The sequence below is a fragment of the Ursus maritimus genome, unplaced genomic scaffold, assembly GCF_017311325.1.
Source record: "Ursus maritimus isolate PB19 unplaced genomic scaffold, ASM1731132v1 scaffold_35, whole genome shotgun sequence".
Classification (NCBI taxonomy): Eukaryota; Metazoa; Chordata; class Mammalia; order Carnivora; family Ursidae; genus Ursus; species Ursus maritimus.
The window spans coordinates 8556135-8568965 of record NW_024426119.1 but is presented as its reverse complement, the minus strand read 5'-3'; the positions used below and the strand labels follow the sequence as shown (position 1 = coordinate 8568965).

The 12831-nt window shown below is 40.0% G+C and overlaps 1 protein-coding gene across 4 annotated transcripts in view; it reads left to right on the top strand.

Moving 5' to 3' along the window:
• Positions 1-12831, top strand: part of VPS39 (VPS39 subunit of HOPS complex) — a 42381-nt gene that overhangs the window by 15592 nt on the left and 13958 nt on the right. For all 4 annotated transcript variants that reach the window (XM_040620494.1, XM_040620497.1, XM_040620495.1 and 1 more), the window contains 5 exons: positions 193-285; positions 2263-2446; positions 5696-5816; positions 5930-6050; positions 10749-10878. In XM_040620494.1, the coding sequence (XP_040476428.1) occupies positions 193-285; positions 2263-2446; positions 5696-5816; positions 5930-6050; positions 10749-10878 (649 nt within the window). The remainder of the gene's footprint in view (positions 1-192; positions 286-2262; positions 2447-5695; positions 5817-5929; positions 6051-10748; positions 10879-12831) is intronic.

Genomic DNA, 12831 nt, shown 5'->3' with positions numbered 1-12831 from the left:
AGTCATCCAGTTCATGGGTGACTTACATTTTTGTTAAAGGTGGTTTCCTGGCCTTGAGCTTACAGACGTGTGCTTAGATGAGGGTGAGGGTGATTTTGCAGAGAGGGGGTAGAATAACAGGAAAGTCATGGGTTTTTTTGTTTTTTTTTCTTTTAACATCTTTCCATTTGAATTCTTGCTCTCTTTCTTTAGGGAGACTTTAGTGTACCAGATGTGCCCAAGTCCATGGCATGGTGCGAAAATTCTATCTGTGTGGGTTTCAAGAGAGACTACTACCTAATAAGGGTAAAACTTATTCTTTTGCATATATTATCCGTTTACCTGGGGGAGAGGATCATGTGCTTTTGAACTACAGGTCAGGAGGCTGCCTTAAGCAGTTTTGGCATAACAGGGTTTATGTTTGTATGTTTGGTTATTTTTTTATGCTTCTCAGCATCTCTACAAATAGATGTCTGATGCCAGGCAGTATCAGCTCTCAGTTCTCTACAGAATGAGTTATCCACATCCTGTATCTAATTATTGGAACAGATAATTAGGGCTGCTTGCCTCCGTTCAACAGCATTACCGTGGTCTGTCATCTTAAGGCTTCAGCGCTCAGGAATTATAAACTAATTTTAGTATTAAGTATTTTTAAGACTTTGAGTTTCCTGCACCCCAAAATCTTTTAGTATATTTATTTTAAAAATTATTTTAACTTTTTTTTTAATTTCAAAAGCCACATATCTTAATGTAAAAAATAAGGAAATATAGACAAGCAAAATAAAGGAAGTACAGATCACCCGTAATTCCTTCACTCAGAAATAATCATTGTTAACCTTTCGGTAGATGAGCTTCCACTTATTTACAAAAATAGCATGTTATACACATTGTTTTATAACCTCTTTTTCTTAACCTAAGTGGTAAATAGCCATGACGTTGGTTTTTTTCCTCCATTATTTATACTGTATGTAGAATAGGTTGATATACCATACATTTCATAGAATAATCCAAATTTCTTAGCTTTATACCCCTCTCATATTCCAGAGTTGCCAATTCTAGAAGCCTTTCTTCTCATTTCCATTTCTCCCCACTTCTCTACTCCCCACTCTTCATTATTTATCTAGTTAATGTATTTGTTCCATATTTACGTTGTTGGAATGTCCTGATTTGATCAGCATCAGAGTTGCAGACTTGTAGAGGAGTCGCTCCTGTCCCGCCGACTGATGAGCAGAGTAAGCAGCTAGGCCTGTAGGTGCTGAAAAAAGTCTGTGAGGGCTGGGGAGACAGAGCCAGAAACTGGAGAGTATAGGCTCTCATTCCCCTGACTACCTTGAATGCTGCCACCCTCTTCTTGAGGGTACAGTCTTTTGAGGGTGGGAAATCTTGGTTTCAGCCCAAGCTATTCAAAAATTACTCATTATATCAGACAGTAAAATTCATTATTTTTGATGTACAGTCTAACAGATGCTTAGAGTTGCGTAACCACCACCACAATGAAGATTCAGAGCAGTTCCATCACCCAAAAAATGCCTTTATGCTGCCCCTTTGAAGTCACCCCCTCTTCCTGTGCCCCAACTTCTAGTAATCACTGATCTGTTCTTCATCTCTTATAGTTTTGCCTTTTCCAGAATGTCATATAAATGGAATTCTACAGTATGTAGCCTTTTGAATATGGCTTCTTTCACTTAGCATAATGCATTTGACATCCGTCTGTATTGTTGTGTGTGTCATTATGTTCTTTACGCCTAAGTAGTGGTCCATGGTATGGATGTACTGCGGGCTTGTTTATACATTCATCAGTTAAAGGACAAAGTTGTTTCCAATTTTTAGCCATTATGAATAAAGCTGCTGTAAACATTTGCATACAGGTTTTGGTGTAAACATAAGTTTTCATTTCTCTTGAGCAAGTGCCTAAGGAATGGGATTATTGGGTTGTATGGTAAGTATGTGTTTAACTTTAGAAGAAGCCAACAAACAAAATGGCTGTACCATTTTGCATCCTCACCAGCAGCGAATGAGAGTTCCAGTCGCTCTGCATCCTCACCAGCACTTGACATTATTAGTTGCCAGGCTAGATGCTTGTCTCTGTGTTAGAGAAAAAAAGAGGACTGGTTCTATGTTGTGATGACAAAATTTGTCATAACAAACTCTATAATATCTCCTTATGCTGAACAAGGAATATTATTGGCTTCTGTAGGTTCGGGGTTTTATTTGGATTTTTCAGGCCATGTTCATACCTCTGGCGAGAGAATGCTGGTTGACTCACTTTGTGTCTTCCCATAGGTGGATGGAAAAGGGTCCATCAAAGAGCTCTTTCCAACAGGAAAACAGCTGGAGCCGTTAGTTGCACCTCTGGCAGATGGAAAAGTGGCTGTGGGTCAGGATGATCTCACCGTGGTGCTCAATGAGGAGGGGATCTGCACACAGAAATGTGCCTTGAACTGGACAGACATACCAGTGGCCATGGGTGAGACCACCATAGCGGCTGTTTCCCACGGTGGGCCGGGGTTGTGTGCCATCCTCAAAGGATGGAATCCCATTCGTGGCTTTCGCAGACTGTGGTTGACGGTGTCATTTACTCTCAGTTCCCCTTCTCAGAATTAGAAGAGTGCTTAAGATCATTAAAAATAGGATATTCTGGTTTTTGTAGGAAGCCAGATATTGCACCAGAGAGGGAGAAATAGAAGCAGAGTTATGTGTTTTAGGAAGTGATTCTCTGTTGCCATATATTTTTACTTCTTAGTCCTTTTTGTTTTACCTTCTTTGTAATGGTTTTATTGTGTCCTCTGCCAGATAGACTGCATTTGGAAATTAGTGGCAGTTATTCCTGTAATATATGTAACTCAGTATTGATGCGCTTTTGACGTGGTGGTTATTGCTTCATTGTTCTGTAGCTTGGAGGTGCAGATTGCGTTTAGATGTCAGTCTCTGGCCTGCACAATAGGTGTTTCTGCTCCTACCCCTGCCTCAGGCTCTCCACGGTGGTATTGCCTGGAAGTGTGTGACCACCCTCGTAGCAATTCATTTTCAGTCAGAAGAGTGAACATTTTAAAAACAGTTACTGCTGTGGAGTAGGGCATTCAGACCTGCTATCTCTAAGGACTCTAGCTGGGGAGGTGAGGATTGCATCTTGGATAAAGAGAGAAAACAAGGTATTCAGTTGGGTGAGTTGAGATTCAGTCGTTCAGAAGGTTCAACTTGCCAGTAAGAAGTTTGATTACATAAGTAAGCTTGGACTGGACCAGGCAGGGAGTTTATGATTTGGCTTGAAGAAAAATTCCTTTCATTCTAGACAGAAAAGATAGTTCGAGAAATGATTAGAAATGCTCACTTGTGACAGCATTACAGAGACTGACCTGGTTAAAACAGGCAGTCTGAATTACACAGGAATAAGTTAGAGGCCCATGCAAAGGTCTGAGAGGCCAGTAGATTCCTAACTGGTAGAATGTTTTGGTAAAAGCATCATATTCTAGGGTAAGTATTCTGGTGGCAGTTAGAGATGAACAGATCGGAAGGAAAATAAATCAAAAGGACGGTATTTTGTAAGGCCCAAGATTATGTATATTAACAAGTTTGAGAGACTAAGAGCTTCACAAGAAGCTTTGTGGTGTTCTGGGGGACCCTTGTGTTCCTTTCAGAAGAGGGACTGTGGTAGAATTGATGAAGATGTGTGTAATATGCTTGAAGTATGCTTCCTATTTCCTAGTGTGAGAGTTCCTGTTTTAAAACCTTTGTTAGTGCCCAGTGTCTTTGGCAGTGTTTCTCAAAAACATTTCTGTGCCTTAACATACTGAGGGAGGGAGAGGACATTCTTTCTAGGTAGGGTGGGAGAACCACCGTCTGACAGGACGAAGACTAAATTTCTTCAGTGGTATGCATTGTAAACTTCATTTCTACTTCTGCTGTCAACTTTACCTCACCCAGATTCCAGTCATCTTGGATTCCTCCCTCACCAAGCCATCATCACCCGTGCTCTTGCCTCTTCCTTTCTTCTCTTTTCAGCTCTGTCCTGCTCACATGACAAGGCCCTGTTCAGTGGCACTTCCTCTATGAAGTCTTCTCTGACACGTAGGCAGAATGCATCACTTCCCCCTTGGTGCTTCCAAAACCCTTTCAGGTTTCTCTGTCATGGCACCAACACTGTCCCACTGGATGCAGTGAGTCGTCTGTCTCCTCTGCTCATGTAAGAGCTCTGTGAGCTCTGGACTCGTGTCTTGATCCACTTGGAGTAGGGCCCGAAACACAGCCTTTTAGGAAATACTTGCTGAATAGATGAATCGGTGTCATTGTCGGCCATTTATGAGATGTCTGCTGTATACGAGCCACTCTGCCAAGTTTTAAAGATACAAAGAGTTCCAGACCCTCTCTGTTGTCAAAGAGCTGGGGAGACTGGACCATGATACGATATGACAACCAAAAGCCTTTCTATTGTAGATTACCTTTTTTATTAAATTAGACCTTATTAAAGTGGGCCAGATTAAAGGAGAGAGAAATTTTACATACTTATACAAGTTAACACTAAAGGGAATTATACTAGTTTTTAAAAACGAGGCCAGCATAAAAAGAGAAGTAAAAAAATCCAATACAAAACAACATGTTTTTTAATTTAATTTTTTTATAAGATGAAAAATACTAGCATAACAACAGCAGTAGCATTCAAAGTGATGGAAAAATTGGCCAGGTCCCTTCTGGCTTTAAAATTTTTACTGCATTTGGAGTATAAACTACATATATAATATGAAAAATTTTTTGTCAGAAAATAAATGACAAAAATAAATCCATAGCAAATTAGCCACACTAAGGCACTATGAATATATTCTTTGAGGTTAAGTTTCTATATGATAATTATGCCACCTAGTGGTTCATTTTTTACTTTTTTTTTCCTTTTAAAAGCTTTCTGTTTTAATTGTGGTAAAAAAAAAACAAATCTATCATCTTTACCATTTTTAACTGTACAGTTCACTAGTTACATATATTCACGTTGTCCATGCAGCAGATTTCAGAACTTTCTCATCTTGCAACAGTAAAACTCCGTATCTATTAACAACCCTTTTCTCCCTCCCCCAGCCCTTGTTGATCACCATTCTACTTTCTGTTTCTGTGACTGACACTCCGGAGACCTCATATAAGTCGTAGAAAACTCCCACAGTGAGAATGCCACCCAGTTGCTGTCTCTGAACCATTAAGCATCAGGTGGAGTTTTGCATCTTTTCCCTGTGAAAAATCTCAAGCAGAAATAACCTTGGCCAGAAATGTGGAACTCTCTTTAGCCTCATTTTAGGGAAAAAAGAAGTTGTCTTCCTCTTGCCCTTCCCAAGAGAATAAAAGAAGAGGTCATATAACCTTCTCCCACTGAAGTGTTATTAGGGGCAGCTGCAGCTTGCCTTTCTCTGGCTTGGTTTTGTGACTGATGAGAAAGGGAGCAGGTGAAGCTTTCACCCAGTCCTTTGGAGGAGATGGTAGGAGTGGGATCAGGTCACTGTCAGTAAAGCTGGATGCATCCTTCTTGTGCACGAGATTTCTCTTAGTGTTACTTGGGCAAATCAAATTTTTTTTTTCCTTTGGATACCACAGCACAGGATCTTGGCTTGGTATTTGAGTAGTGGACTGTCTGGAGATCCCATCTGAATGCAGCTTAGAAATTGGAAACTGAAGCAGTCCGTAAACCTAAAGCCTTAGACCAGATCTACAACTCAAAGTGTTCTTTCTTGTACAGAGCACCAGCCTCCCTACATCATTGCAGTTCTGCCTCGATATGTGGAGATCCGAACATTTGAACCAAGGCTTCTGGTCCAGAGCATTGAACTGCAAAGGCCCCGCTTCATTACCTCAGGAGGGTAAGGAATTTGTTTTTTTTGCTGTAGCTGCCACATTATTGCAAAGCTTTAAAATCACCTGCGTCGTCATAAACCCTGTGCTCTTTTGCTAATATTCTTATTCCTGCCTCCAGATCAAACATTATCTATGTGGCCAGCAATCATTTTGTTTGGAGACTCATTCCTGTCCCCATGGCAACACAAATCCAACAGCTTCTCCAGGACAAGCAGTTTGAATTGGCTCTACAGCTCGCAGTAAGTATTATTTCTGAGATTTGGATATGAGTCTGCCTTCCTCGTTGTTCTTCAAAGCAAGTGATTTTGGCTTAGATGTTTAAATTTAGTTTGGACTGGTTGAACAAGCACAGAGCTGCAAGTTAAGGGACTTGGAATCAGGGTCTGACTCTGCCATAAAATATCTATGTAACTCTAAATAATTTCACTTTTTCAGATGGCTTATCTGTCAAATGTAGAATGAATGCCAATTATAATAATAGTATTCTCCTAGAATTTAGAAGACAATAAAATAATTTAATGGATATGTTAGAGCCTTGAAAAATTAGACCGTGCAAGCATTAAAATAACAATCATAATGTAAGATTATAGTCTGACTGAATGCAACAGCTAGAGGGCTTCTCAGAATTCCTTTCAACAGTAGGTCCATCTCTTTGGATAATCAGGCCTTCTTCAGGTTTCTGAAACCACCTCAAGTTGCTGCATTCAACAGGGCTACGCTCTTGTATTTATGGCTGCTGCTCTTCTTGAATGTTAGCATGGGATGGTGGTCACAGCCAAGTAGTGCCCATGCTTTTGTTTTGGCGGTTCTCTCGTTGCCAACATACTTCTTGGAGACCGACTTCTGAGACTTGTCTTGTTCTTTTAAATATCCCCAGTGGTGGTTATTGTTGGTAGAGAGTGGATTTGATTTTAGGAAACAACCAAAGGTCATTCTGATCCTAGACGCTAAACTGGACTGTGCTAATTTAGTAAAAGAGAAGAGATTTTTATGAAGATAATATTTAAAAAGCTTAGTTTTTATTTTGTAAATTATTTCTGAAAGGAGAGCAGTGGTCACACATTTGGAATTTATGTTTATAGTCACATGTGATAGATACTTCTGAAGGGCAGTGTTTATCTTGGATGTATACATTTTGGATTTAAAACAAAAATCCAGTCTTAATAGTTAGAAATGTTTAATATCCCATAAAGTTTGCTTTTTTTCTTGGGGCATTTAATTTCAGCGTCTTACTACTTTATTTTTATTTTTTTGCCATTCATGCATTGCCCTAAATTCTTTTCATTTTAAAAATAATGCCCATGAATCCACCATCCTACCCAAGAAAAACAGCTTACATAACCTATACGTTCCTCCCCATCTCATTCTTCTGCCTCCCCTCCAAACACAGCCATTATCCTAAATTTGTGTTTATTGTGCCCTGGAAAAATGTATTTCTTGTTGAAAAATCTCAAATCAACAACCTAACCTTACACCTAAAGGAGCTAGAAAAAGAAGAACAAATAAAACTCCAAACCAGCAGAAGGAAGGCAATAATAAAGATTAGAGCAGAAATAAGTGAAGTAGAAACGAAACAAAACAGTAGAACAAATTAATGAAACCAGGAGCTAGTTCTTTGAAAAGATCAAAATTGGTAAGCCTTTAGCCAGACTCATCAAAAAAGAGAGGACTCAAACAAAATTATAAATGAAAGAGAAGAAATTGACACCACAGAAATACGAAGAGGATTATGAGAGAATATTATGAAAAATTATATACCAACAAATTGGACAACCTAGAAGATATAAATAAATTCCTAGAAACATATAACCTCCCAAAACTAAATCAAGAAGTAGAAAATTTGAACAGACTGATTACCAGCAATGAAATTGAAGCAGTAATCAAAAAACTCCCAAAAAACAGAAGTCTAGGACCAGACAGCTTCACAGGTGAATTCTACCAAACATTTAAAGAAGAGTTAATGCCTATTCTTCTCAAACTATTCCAAAAAATAAGAAGGAAAGCTTCCAAATTCCTTCTATGAGGCCAGCATTACCCTGATACCAAAACCAGATAAAAATACTACAAAAAAAAAGAGAACTGCAGTATCCCTAGGTCAGTATCGCTGATGAGCATAGATGCAGAAATCCTCAGTAAAATACTACATAACTGAATCCAACAGTACATTAAAAAAATCATTCACCACGGTCAGGTGGGATTTCTTCTTGGGTTGCAAGGGTGGTTTAGTATTTGCAAATCAGTCAACGTGATACATCACATCAATAAGAGAAAGGATAAGAACCATAATGATCATTTCAATAAAGTATTGGGACTACATCAAAATAAAAAGCTTCTGCACAGCAAAGGAAACCATCGATAAAACTAAAAGACAACCTACGGAATGGTAGAAGATACTTACAAATGACATATTCAATAGAGGGTTAGTTCCAAAATATATAAAGAACTTATACAACTGCACACTCAGAAAACAAATAATCCAATTACAAAGTGGGCAGAAGACGTGAACAGAGATTTCTCCAAAGAAAGCCATACAGATAGCCAACAGACACATGAAAAAACGCTCAACATCACTTAACCATCAGGGAAATGCAAATCAAAACCACAAGGAGAGGTGGAGGCAAAATGGTGGAGGAGAAGGGGACCCCGTTTCAGCTGGTCCCCTGAATTTAGCTGGGTATCTGTCAAACCATTTTGAACACCCATGAAATCAGCCTGAGATGTAAGAATATATATCTGGATCTCTTCGGGCAGAACAGCGACTGTCTTTGGCAAGTAAACCGTGCGGAGTCATGAAACTGCAGAGAGATACCAGAAGATAAACAGAAGGGGGAGGGAGCCGCCAAAACCGCAATGAGATATCCCCTCACACCCATCAGAATGGCTAAATCAAAAACACAAGGAACAACAAGTGTTGGTGAGAATGTGGAGAAAAAGGAACCCTTATGAACAGTTGGTGGGAATGCAAACTAGGGCAGCTACTGTAGAAAATATGGAGGTTCCTTAAAAAATTAAAAATAGAATTACCATATGATCCAGTAATTCTACTACTGGGTATTTACCCAAAGAATACAAAAACACTAATTCGAAAAGGTATATTTACCCCTAAGTTTATTGCAGCATTTTTTACAACAGCCAAGATATGGAAGCAAGGTAAGTGTCTATTGATAGATGAATGGATAAAGAAGACATATATATGTGTGTGTATATACACACATACATATACATACATAATGGACTATTACTCAGCCATAAAAAAGAATGAAATCCTGCCATTTGCAACAACATGAATGGAGCTAGAGGGTATAATGCTAAGTGAAATCAATCAGAGAAAGGCAGATACCATATGATTTCACTTATGTGGAATTTAAGAAACAAAAGGAAAAAAAGACAAACCACAAAAGCCGATTCTTACCTGTAGAGAACAAACTGATGGTTACCAGAGGGGCGGTAGGTGGGGGGATGGGGGAAATAGGTGATGGGGATTAAGGCGTGCACTTGTGCTGATGTATGGAAGTGTGGAATCACTGCAGGGTACATCTGAAACTAATATAATGCTGTTAATTATAGTGGAGTTAATAAATTTTAAAAGGCTGTTTCTTTTTAACTGTTTACATATATATGTGTGCTTGAATATGTTATTTGGTTTTTGAATTTTGAAGGGTATCATGCAGCACATAGCTTTTTTAGTACCTGTTTTTCTTCACAGGAAGGTCTTGGGTCTTTTCAGTGATCTTCCTGCTGCAGGTTGGGTGTTTAATCTTCAGTAGAGAAGGTGGAAGTGGGTTTCCATTTTTCCTTCTCTTTTCTAGACTTGTACTTACTAGGTGTTCTGTGCTATGATGTAAGAAGGTTGGTTGATACCATCTTAGCTCTTGAGGAAACTATCTTTCATTTAAATAGACCAAAGAATATACATGAAACTTTCAGAGGACACGTACATATTAAACTTCACCATTGACAAAATGTGAAGCAAAATGTTAGCCAGGGGACAATTCCCTGTGGGCTGGACAAGGCATGCCACTGTTAGACCCTTTCGGAATAGGCGAGATCAGGATCAGGTGGGGAAGCAGGAGGCATTAAGAGCGTGAGGATGTTGAAGAAGTGAAAACAAGTGTAGAAACGGCTTGGAGCCCATCCTGACTGGAGTGGAGGATGACACTTGAGCATCTGGGAGTATGCTAGAGAAGGAGGCCGTGCCGTTCTGAAAACCTGTGAAGCACCAAAGGGGCTGAGACTGGGTGCGGCCACGTGGTGATGGTGGTCTGGAGAGGGGTGACAGCAACAGAATCGGAAAGGAAAAGAAGAAGGAAAAAATGGAAAGACATTTTGAGGGAAGAAATTATATGTAGTAAAGGTTGGTTAAAAAGAATATAAGGAAAATAAAGGGTTATAAGGAAGAAACAAAGATAATAAATAGCAGCATTAATTTAGCTCTTACCGTGAACAGGACCTTTCCCTGTGCCAGCGACGTTAAATGCCCTTCATTCTGTCTTCACTCACCCTGTTTTGTTTTAGTTTTGATTTTTTTGTGTTTTTAAACTAAACTCTAGACTTCATTCAGATTTCACCAGTTTTTCTGTTAATGCCCTTTTTCTGTTCCAGTTTCAAATCCAGAAACTACATTGTATTTAGTTGTTGTGTGTCCTTACTGTCGTCTGATCTGTGACAGTTTCTTATTCTCTTCTTGTTTTTCATGACCTTGACAGTTTTCAGGGGTACTGCTCAGGTATTTTTAGAAACCCTGTTGTGTTTTAATTGTAGAGTTTCTTCTCAGTCTTGTGTTTAAATGTCAGGACCGTCTATGAGGGCAGGTGCCACGTGGCTTGTCTTGTACACTTTGGCACGCGGACCTCCTAGGATGTTGTCTGACACGTAGTGTATACTGAATAAATATTTGTTGAGTGAGTGTGCGCTTACCCATTCTACTGTCTTACTAGGAAATGAAAGATGATTCCGACAGCGAAAAGCAGCAACAGATCCATCACATCAAGAACTTGTATGCCTTCAACCTCTTCTGCCAGAAGCGTTTTGATGAGTCCATGCAGGTCTTTGCTAAGCTTGGCACAGGTAACACACGGGTTTGGCCTTGGTTGGACCTCATGGAGGGGAAACTGGAAAGGACGGGAGAAATGGAACTAGACATCCGGGACCAGAGATAGTTTCTGCTCATCTCAGTTGATCCTCGTGCCTCACAGGATCCCATGGGTGGCCACAGCGTTGTATATTTACAGTTCTCATCTTGTGCACTTGGTCTCACCCATTAACACAGACTTCCAGTAGCCCTATATTTATTTATGGTAGAGAGGCTAGGTCTCTTTCCAGTGGCTAGAATATTCATACATGGCACCCAGGGCACTCTTTTTTACGTATATCAAGGTGCAGGCATTTTTGCTATGAGGCCTTGAATGTGGTCCTACAGAAATCTTATATTCTGTAATAAATACTCATGGGAAGGAACAGGGCTTATGGGAAAAATGAGGTTGCGGCAGACCACTCAAGACAGGCAGCTTTGTAAGTGGAACACTAATTAAAACAATAGCAATCCTACGAAAATTAAATTCCCACTGGTGTTGGCACTCAGCATGGTAGTGCTTTGCAGTCTTGAACCCTGAGGCTATGCTTTCTCCATTGAGATACAAATCTTTGAGACTATTTGCTTCTAATAGAAACTACTTTCATCAAAATAAGTCTAATCCTGGGTATAGACTTCTTTATGAGACCCCCAAAAAAATGAATATGGAAGGAACATCTTTGCTTTATATTTACTCTCAGCTTTTCCAGGTGGTTTAACTTAATAGAAAGTATAGTCATTTTTGAAACTACTAACCAGCCACTCCTTGCACTTAAAGAGGTCATTTCTGTTTCAGTTCTTTTCTTTAGTCTCCTTGTATAGTTAAGGGTTTTTCTTTAATTGTGACGAAGCTTGCCTGGTCACTTTAAAACAGTAACAAGCTGGGTAAATTTGCATACAAATCAACACAACTTTTTTTTTTTTTTTTTTTTAAGATTTTATTTACTGGAGAGAGAAAGCACAGAGCGCACAGAGGGAAAGGGAGAGGGAGAAGCAGACTCCCCACTGAGCAGAGAGTCTGATGCGGGGCTCCATCCCAGGACCCTGGGATCATGACCTGAGCCCAAGGCAGATGCTTAACCGACTGAGCCACCCAGGTGCCCCCCCAACACAACTTTTGGCTCACAGTGATATCATTCTCCCACTTATGAACTGTGTATAAACTAATTCACATGAAAGAAACTCTGCTTGTAGCAGAACAGAGTGTACCTGGAATGCCAAGTCAGAAGACTGCTTTCAGGGACATGGAATAGGAGCAAAAGGAAGTTTCGTGGAGAGATGTTTCTTCTGAGCCAGAGGGAGGCCAGGCTGCAGAGAACAGTCTCAGACAGCTGGACTATCATACTACCAGGCCCAGTGTCCTTTGATCCCCGTAGTGTAGGATGGGGTGGGCCCAGGTTTGCTTTCCTGCCCCTCCCTTTACTGTGTTCCACAGAGAGGCTTCTTACAAGAGTGGCCTACTTCCACCCCTTGTGAGTGAGGAAGAAGCTCTGTCTGTTCCCACTGGAGACATAGGGCCTGTGAGTGGGCTTTATCAAGTTTGTGGACCACCCTAGACTCCATATAAAATTTTTTTCATACATGGGTTTTTCTGGAGAGAGGATCAGTATGTTTTATCATATCCTCCATGTCTTAGATCCTAAGGATGTTTAAGAACCAGTATTTTAGAGTTATTTCCTAGTGGCAACCTACAACTCGTACATAAAAAGCTGTAATGCGAGATAGAAGGGTAAGTGCTACAGGTATTTGCACGAGGGCTTGGTAAGAAGACACACGGCATTGAGACCGTGGGTTTCGGAGTCTTCGTGGTTGAGCATGATGTGTGGAATGGCAAGAATGTGAATAAGATAGGTTTTATATTTCTTTTTTTATTTTTAAAGATTTTATTTATTTATTTGAGAGAGAGCACAAGCTGGGGCAGGGGCAGAGGAAGAGGGAGAAGATACTCC